General features: G+C 40.1%; 1 protein-coding gene across 2 annotated transcripts in view; it reads left to right on the top strand.

Moving 5' to 3' along the window:
* The first annotated feature begins 6,594 nt into the window (after nt 1–6,594).
* Nucleotides 6,595–18,951, top strand: part of DNAAF9 (dynein axonemal assembly factor 9) — a 123,453-nt gene continuing 111,096 nt past the window's right edge. For both annotated transcript variants that reach the window (XM_045833442.1, XM_045833441.1), the window contains exon 1: nt 6,595–6,780. In XM_045833442.1, coding sequence (XP_045689398.1) covers nt 6,698–6,780 — 83 coding nt within the window. In that variant the 5' untranslated portion in view covers nt 6,595–6,697. The remainder of the gene's footprint in view (nt 6,781–18,951) is intronic.

Here is an 18,951-nt window from a genome sequence, read left to right as displayed (position 1 = left end):
GGATGTATTATATCTATTACTGCATAGCAAATTACTCCACCCCTCGAGGTAGTGACTTGTAACAAAAAAAATTAGTATCTTAAGCAGTTTCAGGAGCAGCTTAGCTGGTTCTAGCAGAGGGTCTCTCCATGTGGCTGAAGTCGTGGTGTCAGCTGGGGCTGTAGTCATCTGAAAATTTGACTGGAGCTGAAAGATCTGCTTCCATGACATGGTGACAGTCACATGACTAGCAATCTGGTGCTGGTTTTAGGCAGGAGGCTTCCCTTTCTCATCATGTAGGTCTCCTAATAGAGCTGCTTTACTGTCTTCATAGAAAGGCAACTGCCTTTCTCCAGAGCAGGTGATCTAAGAAAGATGCTGCATATGCCTTTTATAACCAATATTTAGAAGCTTCACATCGTGACTTCTGCCCTGCTTTACGGGTCACAGGCCAGAAATGATTTCAGTGTGGGTGGAGATTATACAAAGTCATGAATGCGGGAGGTAGTGATCATTGGGGCCTATCTTGGAGCTTGGCTACCACAAAGATTTACATGAAAGGTGCTGATCACACAGTGTTTTCAAATTATAGCTTTTTATTATCACTTATCTTCTGAACTGCTTGCATAAACATTACTCTTCAGAGAAGCTTTTAACCACCATAGGAAGCTATAAAATAGTCTTGGCAAAAAAAATTAATCTGTCCAGACTTTTTATTATTTTGCACTTCAGGATCATAATCTGAGGCATTGAGGGGAAGGAAATAATTATCTCAGGTAAGGTCTCTTAGCTAGTCCAGGCCTTCCTACCTTTCTCTGTTCCCACATGCCCAAACACCACAGCCAGCTACGTTTACCTCTCAAATAAATGAAAAAAAAATTGTACAAATAAATAAATGAAAAAAGTCCAAACTATGGAATACTACTCACCAGTAAAAAGGAATAAACTACTAATATGTATAATAAGATGAATGAATTTCAAAATCATTATGCTGATTCCATTCATATAAATTTCAGGAGCAGACAAAACTAATCTGTGGTCATTAAAATCAAATCAGGGTAGGGGATTTGACCACAAAGGGGTCCCAGGGAAATTTTTATGATCATGGAAATGTTCTGTGTCCTGGTTAGGGAGCAATGATTCTACAACTGTATACATTTGTCAAGACTTACTGAACTTTACATTTTATTGTAAGGAAAATACAGTTCCATAAAAAAAGATTACTGGTGAAAAACTTTTAAAAGACTTTCATTAAGTGGACTACATATAGTATCTCAGATCATCCATATTGCCATACTTAGCAACAAAAAATAGGGGGCCAGTTAAATTTCAATTATATCTAATTGCTTATGCATATGTACCTACATGTAAAAGAAAAATAATATGGGATATACACTAAAATGTCATTTATTATTTATAGGACATGTTATAAGTATCTAAATTATATACTTTCTCCTTTAATTATATCTTTCTGACCATTTGGTTCTCCTTAATAGTTCCTTGCTTTATGAAATTTGCCTATAAAATTCCTTGAAGATACAATCTATGTTCATTTTTTAGGGGGATATCATAGTTTCTACTCTGATAGCATCTAACTAGTTTAGTTCTTTTGTCTTTTGAACATTCACTAATGAGAAAAAAAGGGTCAACGTTAGTGTTATGAGCCAGTATTTCTAACATGTACTGGAATAAAGCTGACCACCCTGAAAATGGCTCTTATAAATTTGGTTTGTTGAAGCAAATACCATTTTTCGTGGTATGACTTGTTTTTCCTTTCTTCAGTATCACATTGCTTCTCTTGGCCAATAACTTTTTAAAATGTGGTTGGTCCACTGACAAAAAAGAACATTGTCATCGATATTTATTCCTTTCTACTTCAACACCACATGTCATGATTCCACTTGTTCCCCTGCTGGAAGAGTCTTAGCAGTATCAATGTAAAAGAACCAATAAAATTCCTCATGAGATGAGATCCACTCCAAAAGGGAGTCATGACAAGCGCTATAAAGATCACTCTCTTCAGGTCAAAATTTTTTTTTCATGTTCATAGGTACTGGTTCTATTAAGATCAGCTTTAATACTTAAAGGAATAATTTTTTTTCCATTAATGCATTCATCAGTTTCCTTAAGCAATGGACTTGCTTCAATAAACACTGTTTTCTTTCAGGTTTGCATAACCCTATTCTAAAGAGATCATTGTAAACTATGAAAAAAAATAAATAGGGTTTCCCTTAATAGATTATTTAAAAAATTAATAAGAATTTTGGAGGCCTTTTCTTTAGAAGTAAAGCATGATTTCAGTGCTTCTATTAAAATGAGGATTCTCTCAACTCCATTTGTTAAAGAGAGTTCATAGGTTTTTGAAGGCAAAAGAAATGAAGAATACTGAATGCCTATGAAATCATAAAAATCCCTTAATTGGTCATTTTGAACAGTATAAATGCTGGCATAAAAGAATAATCTCATAATAATTATACCCAAGTCAGTAGGAAGGACATCAGATGCTATTTGAGCAGTATTATGCAGAATTCGAGCAGGACAGCCAATAGCTTCCATACAATCATTCATGCTTTACTGCCACTTTGAATAAATAATGTCTGCATCTTATGCAAACATCTACCAACATTTACATTTGTATTATTTCCACCAAAAGAGTACAATTTTCCTCATTAACTCCTAACTCCATAAGAAAATCTCTGTAAAAAATTGTTCATTTCTGAAGCCTCTCTCATCTGGAAGGGATTTTATTCAAAACAGCCTTACACATGAGCCTTTTTACAAAAAGAGTAATTTACAAGCAAAGGAAACATTTTTTTTGCATTGTAATTACTTGCATCCATGATGATGCCAAACAAAGATGAGCCATTTAGAGATTTGATAATCACTGCAACAGTAAATGGAGTTATTATGTTTTTAATTACTGCAGTAATTTTGTCCTGGAATTTGGAATTTTGCTTGCAATTTTGGAATTAGAAAATACTCCTGGTGGCAGTACATTCAAAGAATCATCTGAGCTGAAAGACTGATAACAATATACAATGTGGGCGGCCATTACAGCTTCTGCTGTGATTATTCTATCTTCTTCATCTAAATTCCCTAAATGAAAATTTTGTTTTATTGTTTACTTTGATACAAGTTCAGGAAACCACATATCTCTTATTCTTAGCTCTTACTATATGCTGGCTTAATCTGCCATTTTCAATATTGAACAAACACTTGCATACTGCACAAAGATCTTCAGAAGGGCTTGTTTCTCCTTGGATAAATGTCCAGTGTACAGGAAATTCATCATAAAATTCACACTTGCATTTTTGCATTTTGGGATTCAAATAAAAAAGAGGTCACAATCTTCAATAAGGGTGCCAAGACAATTGATTCAATGGGAAAAGAATAGTCTGTTAAAGAAATGGTGCTGAGACAACTGGATAGCCACATGTGAAAGAGTGAAGTTGAACTCTTACCTTTACATCAAATATAAAATTTGACCGAAAATCGATCAAACACCTAAAAGTAACAGCTAAAATTATTCAGCTTTTAGGAGAAAATGTAGAGGAAAATCCTCACGACCTTCATTTAGGCAATGGTTTCTTAAATAAGACACTGAAAGCACAAGCAACTATAGAAAAAAATGAATAAATGGGTTATGATCAAAATAACAAATGTGCTTCAAAGGGCACAGATCAGGAATGTGAAAAGGCCACTCACAGAATTCTGACTGGCGTGCCTTATTTGGTTGGGTGTCATCCAGCCAGGTGAAAGGTCACCCGGCAGGGGTCGCAGTTTCGGTCCTGCTCCAGGCAAGTAACAGATGCTACAGATGGATGTTTCTGTACCCCCTCTCTCTTCCTCCACCCCCTCTCTAAAAATAAATAAATAAAATCTTTTAAAAAAAAGCAACCCACAGAATGAAGAAAATTTTTGCAAATCATATATCTGATAAGAGACTTGTAACTAGAATATATAAAAAACTATTACAACTTAATAAAAAGACAACACAATAAAAGTGGGCAATAGATCTGAACAGACATTATACCCAAAAGGCTATACAAATGGCTAATAAGCATATGAAAATATGCTCAACATCATTAACTACCAGGGAAATGCAAACCAAAACCACAATGATGGTAGTAAGGACATGATGTTATATATGCAGATGCCAAATTCTAATTTACACCTGAAACTTACGTGTTATAAACCAATGTTATCTCAATAAAAATAAAATCTAAATAAAACATATAAACAAACAAAAAACCACAAGGAGATGCTACTCACACCCATTAGAGTGCCTGTAATAAAAAAGATGGATAATCAGCATTGGCGAGAATGTGGAGAAATTGACACTTGAATATGCTGCTGGTGGGAATGTAAATGGTGCTGCCACTTTGGGAAGCAGGTTGGAAGTTCCTCAAAAGTTTAAACACAGAATTACCATGTGACCCAGTCATTCTACTTCTAGGTTATATACCCAAGATAATTGAAAACATATGTCCACACAAAAACTTGCATGAGAATGCTCATAGCAGCATTAGCTTAAAAACATAGTAAAAAAGTGGAAACAACCCAAATGTTCGTCAACCGACAAATGGATAAGAAAGATGTGATATATCCATGCAACGGAATATTATTCAATCAGAAAAAAATGAAATTCTGATATGTGCTACTACATGTATGACATTTGTAAAAATTATGCTAAATGAAATGTCAGTCACAAATGACCACAAATAGTATGCTTCTGTTTAGATGAAATGTTCAGGATAGGCAAATCCATATGTAGAAAGAAAAATGAGTGGTTGCCCAAGACTGGATGGTTGGAGAGGAATGGGGGAATGACTGTTAAAAGGCACAGGGTTTCTTTTGGGGGTGATGAAAGCATTCTAAAATTGGTTTTGGCAATGATTACACCATTTCATGAACGTACCCATAGAAGTGTTAAAAAAAGATAATAGCAACCATAACAAGAATTGAAAAGACTGTCTTTGATAAATCTCATTGCATTTGTCACAAGTCCAAACTCGTAAATAACAGCAAGAATTGAATCTTGAAAGGGTAGCAAACTTCAAACTTGCGCGGGCAGGGGGCAGGAAAGTTGAACTCAGTATCTGATACAAAGTAAAGACGAATTTCTCATCAGTCAGCAAAGGAAAGCTGTACTTGTAAGGCACAGTCTCCCTGAACAAAGCCGGGACTCATCTTACAGGTTTTGGGAAGACTAGCGTTCAAGGATTGACAGTTTCAGAAACAAGAGTCTCCAGCGATTGATGGACTTGCGGCTCTATTAGTGTGGTCACTGTTGTAAGGAAACTAAGGACCAGCTAACTTTCAGAAGCCTGGTCCCTGGAATGAGGCACTTGCCGATTGGCTGTGGTCTAGAAGCTTGGAGCTGTCAATGATTGGTTAACTTTCAGAAGCTTAGGACTGTAATTGATTTACTAACTTTCAGAAGCTTGGTTACCGGAGTGAAGCTGTTGTTGACTGGCTGATTTTCATAAGTAGCCACTGGAGTGAGGCTGTCGCTGATTGGCTGATTTTCAGAGTCTGTGGACTGATGCGAAGTTATCTCTATCTTCTTCACCACTTTAAACTTGAGCTAAAAGTCTTTTCCTTCCTTGGATTTGAAAAATAAGTACTTTGAATTTCTAGTCCCTTCTTTTGGTCTTCCTTCAGTTAAGCCTGCCGGAGACACCATAGGATTGCCCAGATCTTTTACTTGTGGAGGTAGGATTTTCAGCTAGAATTCCAGTTTAAGTGATTTAAGCGCCAATTACCTTGGTGCAAAAATATCTTTAATATTTTGTAATTGATTGCAAAAAGATTAATACAGGACATTTAAGGCATCCTGACAAAGTCAATATATGGCGCAGGACAAAATCATTACATACACCCTGTATGTGCAGGACTCCTGGCGACCCAGTCAATGACGTATTTCCCTCGTTTTACACATGAAAAGACTGAGAATCGGTGGGATTACGGCCTTTCAGTCGAAAACAGGTCAAGTCAAGATCTGAACAGAAATGAGCCGAGATCTTCTGGGAGGACCTTATGAACCTCTAGCGCCTCTGTCTGGAACGCAACTGGGCACGTATTGCTAACCGGAGGTTGGCTTTATGAGTTTGAAGGGAGGGCGTCCAATTGATTAGCGGCGGGCTTGAAAACAGTAGCGAGGCACCGCCTGGGAGACCGCGAGAAGCAAGTAAGGCACTAAGGTACTGTCGCTGTAACCGGCTGTCGGCTGTCGCAGAGGAAGGCTTTGCTGAAGGTTGAAGCCGACTCAAGTGGGCGGGGCGGGGAGGGGCGGGGCGGAGCGAGGCCCCACCCCCGGGCGCATTCTTGTGCGTGAATGGGGGCGCCACAGAGATTCCCACCCCAAGGTCTGGGGCCTGAGGAAAGGGCAGAGTGACGGCTTGGTAGCCCTCTTTCTCCCTGGATACCAGCGATCCCGAGTCCAGCCGAAACACCTCCCAGCTTAAGGAGACCGTGGCCCAGTGTCAGTGCGAGAACCCCTGTCCTAGCTAGTCGCCACGCCCCCACCCCATCGCCTAGCCTACATCGGACTCCGCCCCCGTCTCCGACGTACCCCAGCGCGCTGCGCCCCCCCCCCTCCGCCCACCCGGCACGCCCAGTCGCCCCGCCTGGCCACAGAGGCCCAGGAGCCGCCCTGCGGGCCTGTGCGACCCCTCACAGCGGCACCTTTCTCCTGCGTCACCCGCCGTCCGCCGCCATGGACTTGTATTCTCCGCACCGGCTGGGGTTGCCCCGCGCGTGGTCCCCCAGCGGCTCTGGCCGCGGGTCGCCCTCTGTCAGGTACGTGGGACAGAGGCTGCAGAGGGGTGGCCGGGCCCGGGATTGCGGGTTGTTGGGGTCTGGTGACGCCTCCTGGTACAGGGCGTGGCGGGGCATGGCTTCCAGGCGGATGGTTTTTCCTTAAACGGCTCCCTGAGGAACGTTTCCCCAGGAACGGCATGCTGTGTAGAGGCTCCCACAACGGCTCCCTTGTGAAGGACCCCTACTACGAAATCACCACCCCATAGAACGTTTCCCCCAGCAAGGATTTCCCTGTAGAGAATCTCCATAGTGCCTTCTCTATGGATAGGTCACTTGCCTGCCCTTAGATTACTGCGCCTAGAAACTGCTAGAGAGACACTCCCCGTAATAGCTCCTCTGTGCAGAACCCCTAAATGTGTTTCCCTAGAAACACCTTACCTCTAATGTCCCCTGTCGTAGGTCTCCTCTAGAGCCTTTCCCTTTAACAGAGGCTTCTCTAAAGAGTACCCCGCTCCTGATTCCTATATGCACACAAAACACTGACAGCATCTTCCCTATTGCGCATTTTCTCACCTCCCGCTGCTCCAGCCTACATCGCGAAGCTCCCTCAATCCACAATGGGGAGCTCAGGCTGAGGGGAGTTGGAGGTCATTAGGGGCGCAAGTGGGGAAAATTAACTGGGTGGATAGGAAAAAGAGGCCTAGGGACCCCGAAAGCGGCGGACCCCATGCCCCTAAGCCTAGAGACAGAACTCCCGGGTGCCTCAGTACGGGGAGGGTGGTATTGGGAAGGGTCCCCACCCCCTTTCCATAAAGGAAGATCCGTTTTTCGATTTCTGCTCCTTGTGCCTTTGGGGCTGACCTTGATAGTCTGGGCATTGTTTGTGATGGAGCTGGTCTGGGACCGCCTGCAGAATGTGGAGGTTGGAATGATGGAGGGGTTTGGCAGAGACCATTGAGAGGGAGGGAGGAAGGGAGGGAGAAGGAAGTGGGCTTTGGTACTGCTAAACTGCCATTAACCCAGAACAGGATTTTTTTTGGTTTGTTTTTTCTCTATTTTAACCACTTAGGAAAGCAAATATGGTATTGTTACCTTGAAAGGAGTTGTGAACTTAGATGTTAGAACTGCTTTTCCTATATCCTTGTTTTGAAGATTAAGGCATTGTATTTTTAACTGTTTGCTCACCGATCTGGGCTTTTTGTTGTTGTTGTTGTTATTTTAACTAAACCAAATTCAAGCAGAGCAAGAACTAAATCTTAAAATCCTATTCTCTTCCTGGCATTCCTTCCCCAACCCCAGCAACTAATGCATGTTTGTTGAGTGAATAAAAGATGGGGGAGGTAAGGCTAGATTCCCATGGTTCATTTGGTAGTCCTTATTTGCTTTTAATTTGGCAGGTTACATTGTTTGAACTTCTCCTCTGTCCTTCAATGGAATTCCTGATGGACTTAACAGTTCCCAAGTATTTAGCTGCTTATGATAACCCTCCCCAATGCATCCTAACATCCTAACATTTCTGGCAGCAAGTTTCACTCTATGAAAGTATTTAAACGTTACATAGAATGAAACTGCTCAGAATACTTTAGAACTTGGAGCAGCCATCTGTTAAATCTAGGCTCAGTGTAGACTAGGGGTTCATCCCAGGTCATTCTGAGCTTAGGAATCTTGAGTCTTTGAGACTTTTATGGGAAAAAAAGTGTTCCAGTAAAATCCATCTCTAAAATAACTGCTGCTTTCCCTGTTTCTAAAAAATGGCAGCGTGAAGCTTTTTTCGAAGTAGTGTGTTTAATGTTAAAAAGATAAATGTTGGTTAGTCTTATTAATCAAACTCAGAATTGTCCACCAAGTGGTTTGAGTGAAGCTTGTTAGTCTTCAGAAAATTATTAGTCTTCAAGGGGTAATTAATGCAAGGAACGCCAACACCTGTCTGTTTTGTACCTATGGTGAAAGAAATTTGGTTTAGGCTCCCCTCCTTTCCCCACCTCTACACAACTGAACATGCTGTTCTTACCCATTCAAGCCTTTCCCTGACTTTGACATTGAACATTTTTAGCAAGTTTGGGCTCAGCATTTTCCTGTTACCTATACCTGGCTTCTTTGCTGCACTCTGATTCCGGAGTGATGAAAGAGGCAGGCCTAACTGGTGAAGTTACATTCCTAAAGACCCAGAGATAGTGCTTTGCAAGTGTGTGGTTTAGCAGTGGTGTTTATTTTCACAGATGAGGAATAGAGATCAGGGGTTAAAATCTTGTTGCTTAGAACTAGAGGCTTCTTTTTAAGGATATGGTAGTCATTAGTGTTCTCCATCAAATATTTTTGGTTTCTGTCTCCTAGGCATGTGGTACAACTGTACTTGCTTGTCCCCTTGAAGTTGGGTTTAGGTATGGCCCTGTGAGTTGCTGTAGGTCAGTGTAGTGTGTGCAGGAATGATGTATATACCTTCTGGTATGTAACTTACCACTCTCTCCCTCTGTTTTGGCGACTGTTGATGCTTCAGATGATGGCTAGTCCATCCTTCTGGGACCCAGAACAAGCTTCCAGGTGACTTATGATTAACATGTAGAGTAAGCAAGAAGTACACCTTTGTTGTTTCAAGCCACTGAGATTTTGGAGTTACTATCAAGTCACTATCTTGACTTGTACTAAGGAACCAGTGGAAATAGCCGAAATATGCTTTCCTACTTCAAAATCTTTTTCTGCAGAGGGATCTGTGCCTACTCAGTGTTTGTTTAATTTCACTGCTTGTTTATACAAACAATCCAACATTCACTGTGCTAGGTGTTGTGGATTCAAACAAATAAGGCAGGCCCCTCCCTCAAAGAGCTCCTTAATAAGTGGAAAGAGATTAAAACAATAAAATTGTAATACAGAGTGGTGATAGATAAGTACTGAGGAAGAAATAGGGCTGAGGGAACAATAATATAAGAGGGCACAGTCGATTTGGGGCTCAGCTCTTAAAAGAATGGAGTTGCCATTTACTGACTTGGGAATACTAGAAGAAGAGCAGGATTGTGGAGAAAAGAGAGTTCAGTTTTGGCCTTGTTCATTTTGAGTTGCCTAGTGGATACCCAAGTGGAGATACTGGATAGGAGTTGGATATAAGTCCGGAGTTCAGGAGAAAGATTGGGACTGGACATACCACTCATATGCTGATGATTCCCAATTTTTTATTTAAAGCTGTGAGGCTACGTAGAGATGCAGAGAGTAAATGTAGATAGAGAAGAGGACCAACATTGAAGCCCTGGTGTCCCCTGTAGAAAACACAAGTGTAATGATGCCATCCAGCTTCGGAGGGAAGACGGTTTCCAGACTGTGGCATAGCAGAAGATTCAAGGATAGTTATGGAAAGCCAAATGATAAGTATTGTTGATGAACTGATGAGGACTGAGAATAGACAGATTTGGTCATGTAGAGATCACTGGTGACTTTGATAAGAACACTTTTGGTGCAGTTGATTCAAGAGACAACAGGAGGGGAATTGATGATGCGCAGTATGGATACTCATAGTGATTTTTTTTTCAAGGATTGTTAAGAGGGAAAGCACAGTAATAGGGCTATGGCTGGAAGGGCATGGGTGTTAGAGTTCTTGTTTTTAGGTGGGTTGTAATTATAGCATGCTTGTAAGTTGATGGGATACAGAGAGGCAAACTGATGATTAAGGAGAGAGAAGGGACAGTTGCAGGGGTGAATTCCTTGAATAGGTGAGAGAGAATGGGGTCTAGGATATAAATAGATATGTTGACCTCAGGCTGGATTAGTGCACGGACAATTCATCACAGAGACACAGATGCTGGTGCAGTGGTGGTTTTGTGGTGGAAATAAGTGGAAGTTCTCTTTTGATTACGTCTATGCTTTCAGCTAAAGAAGAAGGAAGTCTGTCAGCTAAAAAGGAAGAGTGAGGGAGGTGCTGGAAGTTTGAGGAGAAAGAAGATGCCGCATTCATATAGGAGAGTGGGGGAAATGAGCTGATAAGGAAATATTTTAGGATTTCCAGGCAGAACCAAAAGTACCCATTTGGTGTTTGTTGTCATAAATTTAAGATGAAACTCGGCATGGTTGTATGCTTTTCCTTCAGCTGTGTTGAGCTCCTTGGGTGTGGACACTATGGGAGCGAGTAGCTGAGGGGTAGGGTAGAGGGCCTCTTTAGAAGACAGGAGTAAAGGAACTGAGATATAAGGAGAGTGGAAAGAATATCTGTGCATATTGAGATTATCATGAATTAAGGTGGGAATGGTCATAGCAAAAGACACAATGATCCAGAATCCAAAATCTGTAGGGATGTTGAGGACCGAATGACACAGAGGTTTGTAGATGTCCGATGTCTGTACCAAGGAGGGATGGTGGGTGGTTATTGATGGCATGAAGAAATCATGCAAAATAAAATTTCTCAAAACCAAAGGACATGAGTTTCCACATTAAATGTACTCCCCAAGAATCCAGCACAATTAACTTAAAAATAGCCATGCCAAGGCACATCATCATGAAAATTTTGAGTACTGCAAAGACAACAGAATATCTACAAATCACATAGATAGGGTCAAGAACTATAGGATTGTTGGGAAACTATAAGATAATGGATCAAGCAGTGCCTTCTGAAGGGAAATGGATTCCCACCCAGAATTCTGGATTCAGCCGAACTCTCAGGCAGGCTTGAGGGAAGGATAAAGACATTTCACATAGGTAGGCTCTCAAAGTTTGACCTTCCATACAAGTTTTATTGAGAAGCCATTGGAGGATGTGCTCCAGCAAAACAATCTGATTAGCGTTTCCTGGGCTGGAGCTCCTCTATTTCATGTACAAGTCAGATTTCTTACTTGTTAAGAGACTCATAAGGAAGGACCTTCTTTGCTACCCCTGGAAATTACCAAAGGGATGGGACCATTTTCTATTGCCATTTCCCACAGTGCTTGCCCTTGTGCTTAGGTCAATGTCTGGCATATAGTCAGCACTCACTAAATATTACTTATTGAAGGGATAGGGAATAATTACATGTGAAGCTATGGGCTATGTTAAACTTCATGGGTGTTCAGAGAATATAGAGTCACAGTTGTGAGCTAAATGGTGAGAAGATGCTTCATGATAGTGACATTCTGCAGAGATGACATAAGTAAAGCCTCACAGAGGCAGGCTGTCTCTTCAGGGGAGGTCAGGGGAGGTGTATTGACCAGTGACCAATGCCCACGTTTCTCTCGGGTTTTTGTCAGTGCAGTACAGGTGGTCCTTGCCTTAAGAAAACTCAAGATGCAAAGCAAGACTATGACGTTGTATGTCTGAAAAATGTCAAGTTTCACCTCTAGTGTACTTGCTCGGGTGCTGGCCAGGGAGGCTTGGTGTGGTGCCTAGAGAAGGAACAAATGATTGCTGAGCTAAGCTTTTATGGCCTTGTTTCTGGACCAGGGGTCTAAGTATCTGCCTTTTCACTTGTGAGGGCAAGTAATTGTGGATGCTTTCTGAATGAAGACTTTGAAACGGACTTTACAAAGAGCAGATTGTGTGGGGAAATGCTAAGAAAGCTGGAGAAGAGGAAGAAAATGGAAAATAAGATGCTACACTAGAATATAGTGAACAGACTTCCAGATAACATCTTCCATTTATGGTGAGTAGCACTTTCTGAAGCTCTTGAACTTAGTTTGTAGAGTGTCTTGTGTACCCCAATTTGTGAAATATGTGTAAGCGTGAATTGCAGTTGGGTACAAGTTTTAACCATTTTAGATGAGGTGGCCTATCAGGAACTACATTTGGCAGCTGGTAAAAAAACACTTAGAAATATTGACTTCACTTTGGGGTGTATTCTGTCTTGCAAATATGTCTAGAGGAGGAGGGCAGGCTAGTTCTGGTATAAAGTCATCAGGGAACCAGGCCTCTTCTGTGTATGGATGTGCTATCTGGAGCTTCCGAATTCCTTTTCTCTAGAGCTTCACGGTCACAAAATGGCTGTAGGCCCTCCAGCTGTGCTATCTTGTCCACAGGACAGGCGAGAGAAGGAAAGATAAAGGACAGCTCCCAGGTGAGTCAGTTCCTTTCTTTCCGACAGCTACTTAGGAACCGCCCACCTAATGGCTTCTGCATGACTCATTGGTCAGCTCTAGAACTAGTGAGAGAGTTTAGCAAGTTGTTTGAAAAGTATAATGGACTCAAGATGACAATCAAACTGGGAACAAAAACTATAAAATACCAACTAATCAACCTAATAAGGAAAGTGGAAGACCTCTCTAAATAAAAATGTAAGCCCTGGCTGCTGTGGCTCAGTGGATTGAGCACTGGCCTGCCGGCCAAAGGGTCGAGGTCTAATTCCGAGTCCAGGGCACATGACTGGGTTGCAGCCCAGGTACCCAGTAGGGGGTGCGGGAGAGGCAACCACACACTGATGTTTCTCTCCCTCTCTTTTTCCCCTCCCTTCCCTCTCTAAAAATAAATAAATAAAATCTTTTTTAAAAATTAAAAAATAAATAAAAATAAAAATTTAAAACATGGCAGAAGGGTATAAAACAGAGAGGAATGAATGGAGAGATAACGTCATGTTACTGAGTGGGGTGCTTAGTATTGTCCACACTCAATATGATCACAAAACAAAATCTCAATGGGAATTTTTATGGATCTTAACAAGATGATTTTACACTTCATCCTTAAAAAAATATATTCAATGAAAGCCATGGGATCTTTGAAACAATGATAAGAAGGACTTACCCTAGCAGATATTAAAAATAATCCAAATACTATGAAGTTCAAGAGATAACATACTTCAAAGCTCTGATTATTTTTAAGTGTACTGTTTCTGTGAGAATAGATAAATGGATCAAATAAAGATAGAAAAGATCCAGCTATTTAACATATGCTAAAAGGGGCATTCAGGCCCTGGGTGGTGTGGCTCCATGGATTGAGTGCCAGTCTGCGAATCAAAAGGTTACTGGTTTGATTTCCAGTCAGGGCACATGCCTGGGTTGTGGGCCTGGTCCCTAGAAGGGGGCCTGTGAGAGGCAACTGATTGATGTATCTCTTGCACATTGATATTTCTCTCCCTCTCTTTCTCCTTCCCTTCCTCTCTCTAAAATTAAATAAATAAAATATTTTTTAAAAAAAGAGGGGGGCATTCCATATCAGAATGTTAAATGGACCAATATACAGTCTTTGGACAGTCATATTTTGGGGGGGGAAATATAGTTAGATTTTTGCTTCACAAAAGTAAAAAGCAAATTCCAGAGGAGCAAAGAGCTAAATGATTAAAATACATACACACGTAATTAATGAAATATTGGCAGTTTTTAAAAAGATTGTATCTATTTTTAGAGAAAGGGGAAGGGAGAAAGAAAGAGAGGGAGAGAAACATCAATGTAAGAGAGAAACATTGATTGGTTGGTTGCCTCTCATACATGCCCTGACCGGGGACTGAACCTACAACCCAGGCACATGTCCTGACCGGGAGCTCAACTGGTGACCTTTCGCTTTGCTGAACAATGCCCAAACCAACTGAGCCACACATTTAGGGCATTGGTATTTTATTATTATACTTTTATAATACTAAGTGAGAAAGACACAAAAGGAAGACATAAAACCCTTAAGCTTAAGTGTAAAATTAAAACAGCCTTAACTATATAAAACTTTTAAACTTCTGCCTGAAAAAGATACCATAACATAGTCCAGAAGTTTGAAGCAAATATTTGCAACATATAGCCAAAACAACTTTTAAAATGTGATGGAACATGCAAATTACTCAGGGGCAAAACCAAATAAATGACCAAGCAGAAAATGAGCAAAGAACATGAATATGCATTCATGGAAAAATATAGATGATTAATAAACATTTGACAACCTCCCTAGTGATTAGGGAGAATATAATTTATAACAGTGAAAATTCTAACCATTAGATTACCATTAGTTGAAGAGTGATAACACGGTTTAGAAAGTTGTGGGGAAGTTGTGGGGAATAGGTGCTCTGAGAAATTTTAGATGAATGATTCGAGAAAACGGTTTGGCAAGATCTGTCAAAATTTAAAATGCAGGTACTGCTTAACCTGCCAGTGCTACTTTTAAGTCTTTAGCTTCTAGAAACTTTTTGCACTTGTGCCAGAGATGATTGTATAAGGTTGCCCACTGAAGCATTGTTTGCTATTGCAAAGTAATACAATTCCAAATGTTCAGTCCTACTAGCTGATAAGTAAAAACAAAAGAAGCCCTGACCATTGTGGCTTAGTTGGTTGGGTGTCATCCTACAAGGTGAAGGTCTCAGGTTCAGTTTCTGGTCAGTACACATTCCTGGGTTGCAGGCCCCTTCCAGGTCCCAGTTGGGGCGTGTATGCAAGAGGCAACCTATCGGATGCTTCTCTCTCACACTGGTGTTTCACTCCCTCTCTCTCTCCCTCCCTTCCGCTCTCTCTAAAAATAAATAAAGTCTTTATTTAAACAACAACAACAATAAAAGAATACAGTATAGTAGTAAGCCGTTCATCACCAAACCATTATTATGTGAAATGTTGAAAGGACTTATTTAGGAAAAAGAAATCAAAACTATGAAAATAAAATGGCAACAAATACATATCTATCAACAATTAAGATAAAAAACAAACTAAGCAAACAAGAAGAACAGAGACAGAATCATGGATACAGAGAGTGTTTTTGATGGTTCCCAGATGGGAGGGGGTATGAGGGAATGGGTGAAGAAGTGAGAGGATTAAGAAGTGCAAATAGGTAGGTACAGAATAGCCATGGGGCTATAAAGTACAGTATAGGAAATGGAGTAGCCCAAGAACCCACGGACATGAACAGTGGTGTGGTGATTACCAGAGGGAGTGGGGGATGCTGGGTGGAGGGGGGCAAAGGGGGAAAAATTGGGACAACTGTGATAGCATAATCAATAAAATACAATTAAAAATAAAATACAATAGTTTTTAAAATGAGCTTAAGTTCTAATCACTAACTTGGAAAGGTCTTAAGGTATAATGGTAGGTGAGAAGGGCATGTTTCAAAACAGTTGCATACCTCACAATTATGATTTTACATAAAAACAACCCTCCCAAAAAAGAAACTCACACTAACTATATATTTTGCTGAGAGTTATACCAGATTGTTCACAGTAGTTTTCTATGATAAGGTGAAATCAGATTGATATGAAAATTCCAAACACAGAATGTACATGTAAGGAGAATACATTTGTGTTTTAATTATTTAGTTTTGAAAGTCAGAAGGTTAGCATAAAATTATGGAAGAAAATCAGGCAAACATAAAATTTTCAACTCGAAACACAAACAAGAAAATAAACTTGGCTGTGTATACAGTAATTGCTATAAAAACAGTGAGCAGCAAATTGTTACATTATAAATCAGAAGATGGAGATGATGGTTCAGAGTGTAAATATATCATCTCTGTGACTGACTTCATTGCCAGGAAGTCAGTGAGGTGAGGTATATCAGAAAGGAAAGGCTGAGAGTCAGGGTACCTGGTCGCTCAGGTTCTGGTGCGGTTAATCTTTACTCAGCCTTGTGATCTTGGGCAAAGTGCTGCTTTTTAGCTTTAGTTTCTTCATCTTGTGGTCTGTCTGCATCCTGAGTCTGAATTCAAGGAAAGTTAGGAATAAAGAATAGTATACAAGCAGCATATTTAACATAAACCGAGTTATTGTGTCTGCTGAGTTTCCTGGTATCCTGAAGGGGAACTCTGTAAAGTCATGGGCGCCGGAGGCCATCTGCGCCGGATGTGCCAGCTGCGCTCAGGTAGACCTGGGAGTCACAGGGCAGTGCTATTGCTGGGTGGGCTCGGTGTATGGGTGAAAGTTTCTGTTAAAAAAAAACCTGGATGAATACACAATGGTGACCTCTGAGAGTGAGGAACAATGAAAACTTCAATTTTATTTGTGTTCTCTTTTTTCATCAAAAATTATAACAAAGTAATATTTTATATGCACAGTTGAAAAATGCACTAATGTAGGTTAAAGCAAATGTGCCACGATGTTAATGGTGGTTAATTCTGGGTGATGGGAATGTGGGTGATTGTAGTTTTCTTCATATGTACTTACCAGGTCTTTTTTAGAGTAGGCAAATATTTCAGTAAGTGGCAAGTTTAATGGTTCAGTGACAAATAACAAACTATGTCTGGTTAAAAATTAAATTTGGGAAGCAAGAAAATGTACAGAGGAAAAGGAGAACTGAATTTAGCTTTATCCATTGGTCAAGAAAGTAAGAAATACCAGTTATAATGTTTTACTCTTTCAGAGTAAAGCATTTTATGTGCTTCCACTTTATTTGGTCAGGATACTTGTAGAAAAGAAACTCTTTTTGTTTGTGTGCTCAGTGTTGTCTTGGCTTTCCACAGCAGAAGTGGAGGAGCTGCTCGTTTCCTGGTCACAAGATCTATTTATGTTTTGTCCCTGGCTTCTTGAAAGTTTGAAAACCAAAGAGTTCTTGGTAACCTTGGCAGTCAGACAGCCTCCTGTCCAGATGGGTTGGGAAATGGGCCAAAGGACCAACTTGATGAAATATTGCTAGTGTAGAGAATGATTGCAAAGTCAGTCTTATGTCAGGCCTGAAAAAGGGGGGAGGAGCCGATAACCGTTTCCCAGGGAAAGGAGTTTTCTCCCTTTGACATTGACCACCTTGCCGTGTTTGTTCTGCCACTTCTAAAACCCTGAGTCACTGCTTGTTCCACTTCCCTCCAGCCTCAGATTTTCTATTACAAAAATACTCAGACAATACAGAAAAAGGTAAAAGAATAGTACAATGAATGCTTGTTACACCCACTACTTAGATTCAACAATTTTTGACATTTTGCCAAGCATGTGTTATTTTTATTCTTTTCTTCCCTCTTGTTTTCTCTAAAACCTTTTTCAAGTGAGTTGCACTTTACTCCTAAGTAATTCCTCATGCATCTTCAAAGAAAAAATACATTGTACTATCATAATATCATCTCACCTAAGAAAGTTAACAGTAATTGCTTACTATCATCAAATGCCCAGTCCATATTCAAATTTTCCCAGATATCTCATGGATGTTTCCCTGTTTTTTTTTAATCATATTACATTTCATACATTGCATTTACATTAGAAGGGTTCTCCTTCTTTGTTCTTTTTGTTTTATATGGCATTGACTTTTTATAACGTAAAAAAGTGTTTTCATTGTGTTAACATACACAGAAAACTTGCCGTTTTAACCATTTTTAAGTGTACGGTTTAGTGGCATTAAGCACACTCACATTGCTGCGCTAAAGTCACCACTGTCCCTCCACAGAACTCCTCATCCTACGAAACCGAAACTCTGTGCCTGTTAGAGAACAACTCCCCATTTCTTCCCTCCAGCCCTGACAACTGCCATTCTACTTTCTGTCTCTATGAACTTGACTGTTCTGAGAACCTCATAAAAATGGAATCGCACAATATTTGTCCTTCCATGACTGTCTTATTACACTTGCTATAGTGTCCTCGAGGTTCACCCATAGTTTAGCATGAGTCAGAGCTTCCGTCCTTTTTAAGATGGAATCGTATTCCATTGTGGGTGCTGTGTACCCCACAGCTAATGTATCTGTGGAAGGACACTTGCATTGCTGCTGTGAACGTGGGGGTACAAACATCTTCTTGAGTCCTTGCGTTGAATTCTTTTTGGATATATACCCAAAGTGGAATTGCTGCGTTGTATGGTAATTCTATTTTTCATTTTTTGAGGAACCTCCATACTGCTTTTCATAGGGGCTGCACTGTTTTACATTTCCACCAACAGTCCACAAAACTTTCAGTTTCTCCCCATCCTTGCTAATACTTATTTTCTCTTTCGGGTTTTTTTTTTCCTCTTTTTTTTATAGTAGCAATCTTAATTTTTGTGGGAGTAGCATCTCTTTTAGGTTTTGATTTTCATTCCTATAATGATTAGTGATGTTGAGCATGTTTTGATATGCATAGGCCATTAGATTATCTTCTTTGGAGAAATAACCAATTCAATTTTGAATAGGTTTTTTGTTTTTGTTCAGTTTTGGGACTTCTTTATATATTCTGGATATTAGCCACTTATTAGATAAATTATTTGCAAATATTTCTGCCCCTTCTGTGGGTTGCCTTTTCATTCTGTTAATTGTCTCCTTTGATGAACATAAGTTTTTAATTTTGATGGTCTGATTTATATATTTTTCTTTTGTCCTCTGTGTTTTTGATGTCATAGCCAGGAATCACTGCCAAATCCAATGTCACAAAGCTTTTCACATATGTTTTCTTGTAAGAGTTTTATGGTTTTA

The sequence above is a fragment of the Phyllostomus hastatus genome, unplaced genomic scaffold, assembly GCF_019186645.2.
Source record: "Phyllostomus hastatus isolate PE091 unplaced genomic scaffold, TTU_PhHast_1.1 phas_contig_17, whole genome shotgun sequence".
Taxonomy (NCBI): Eukaryota; Metazoa; Chordata; class Mammalia; order Chiroptera; family Phyllostomidae; genus Phyllostomus; species Phyllostomus hastatus.
The sequence above is the reverse complement of the archived record's forward strand: the minus strand, read 5'-3'. Positions and strand labels throughout refer to the sequence as shown.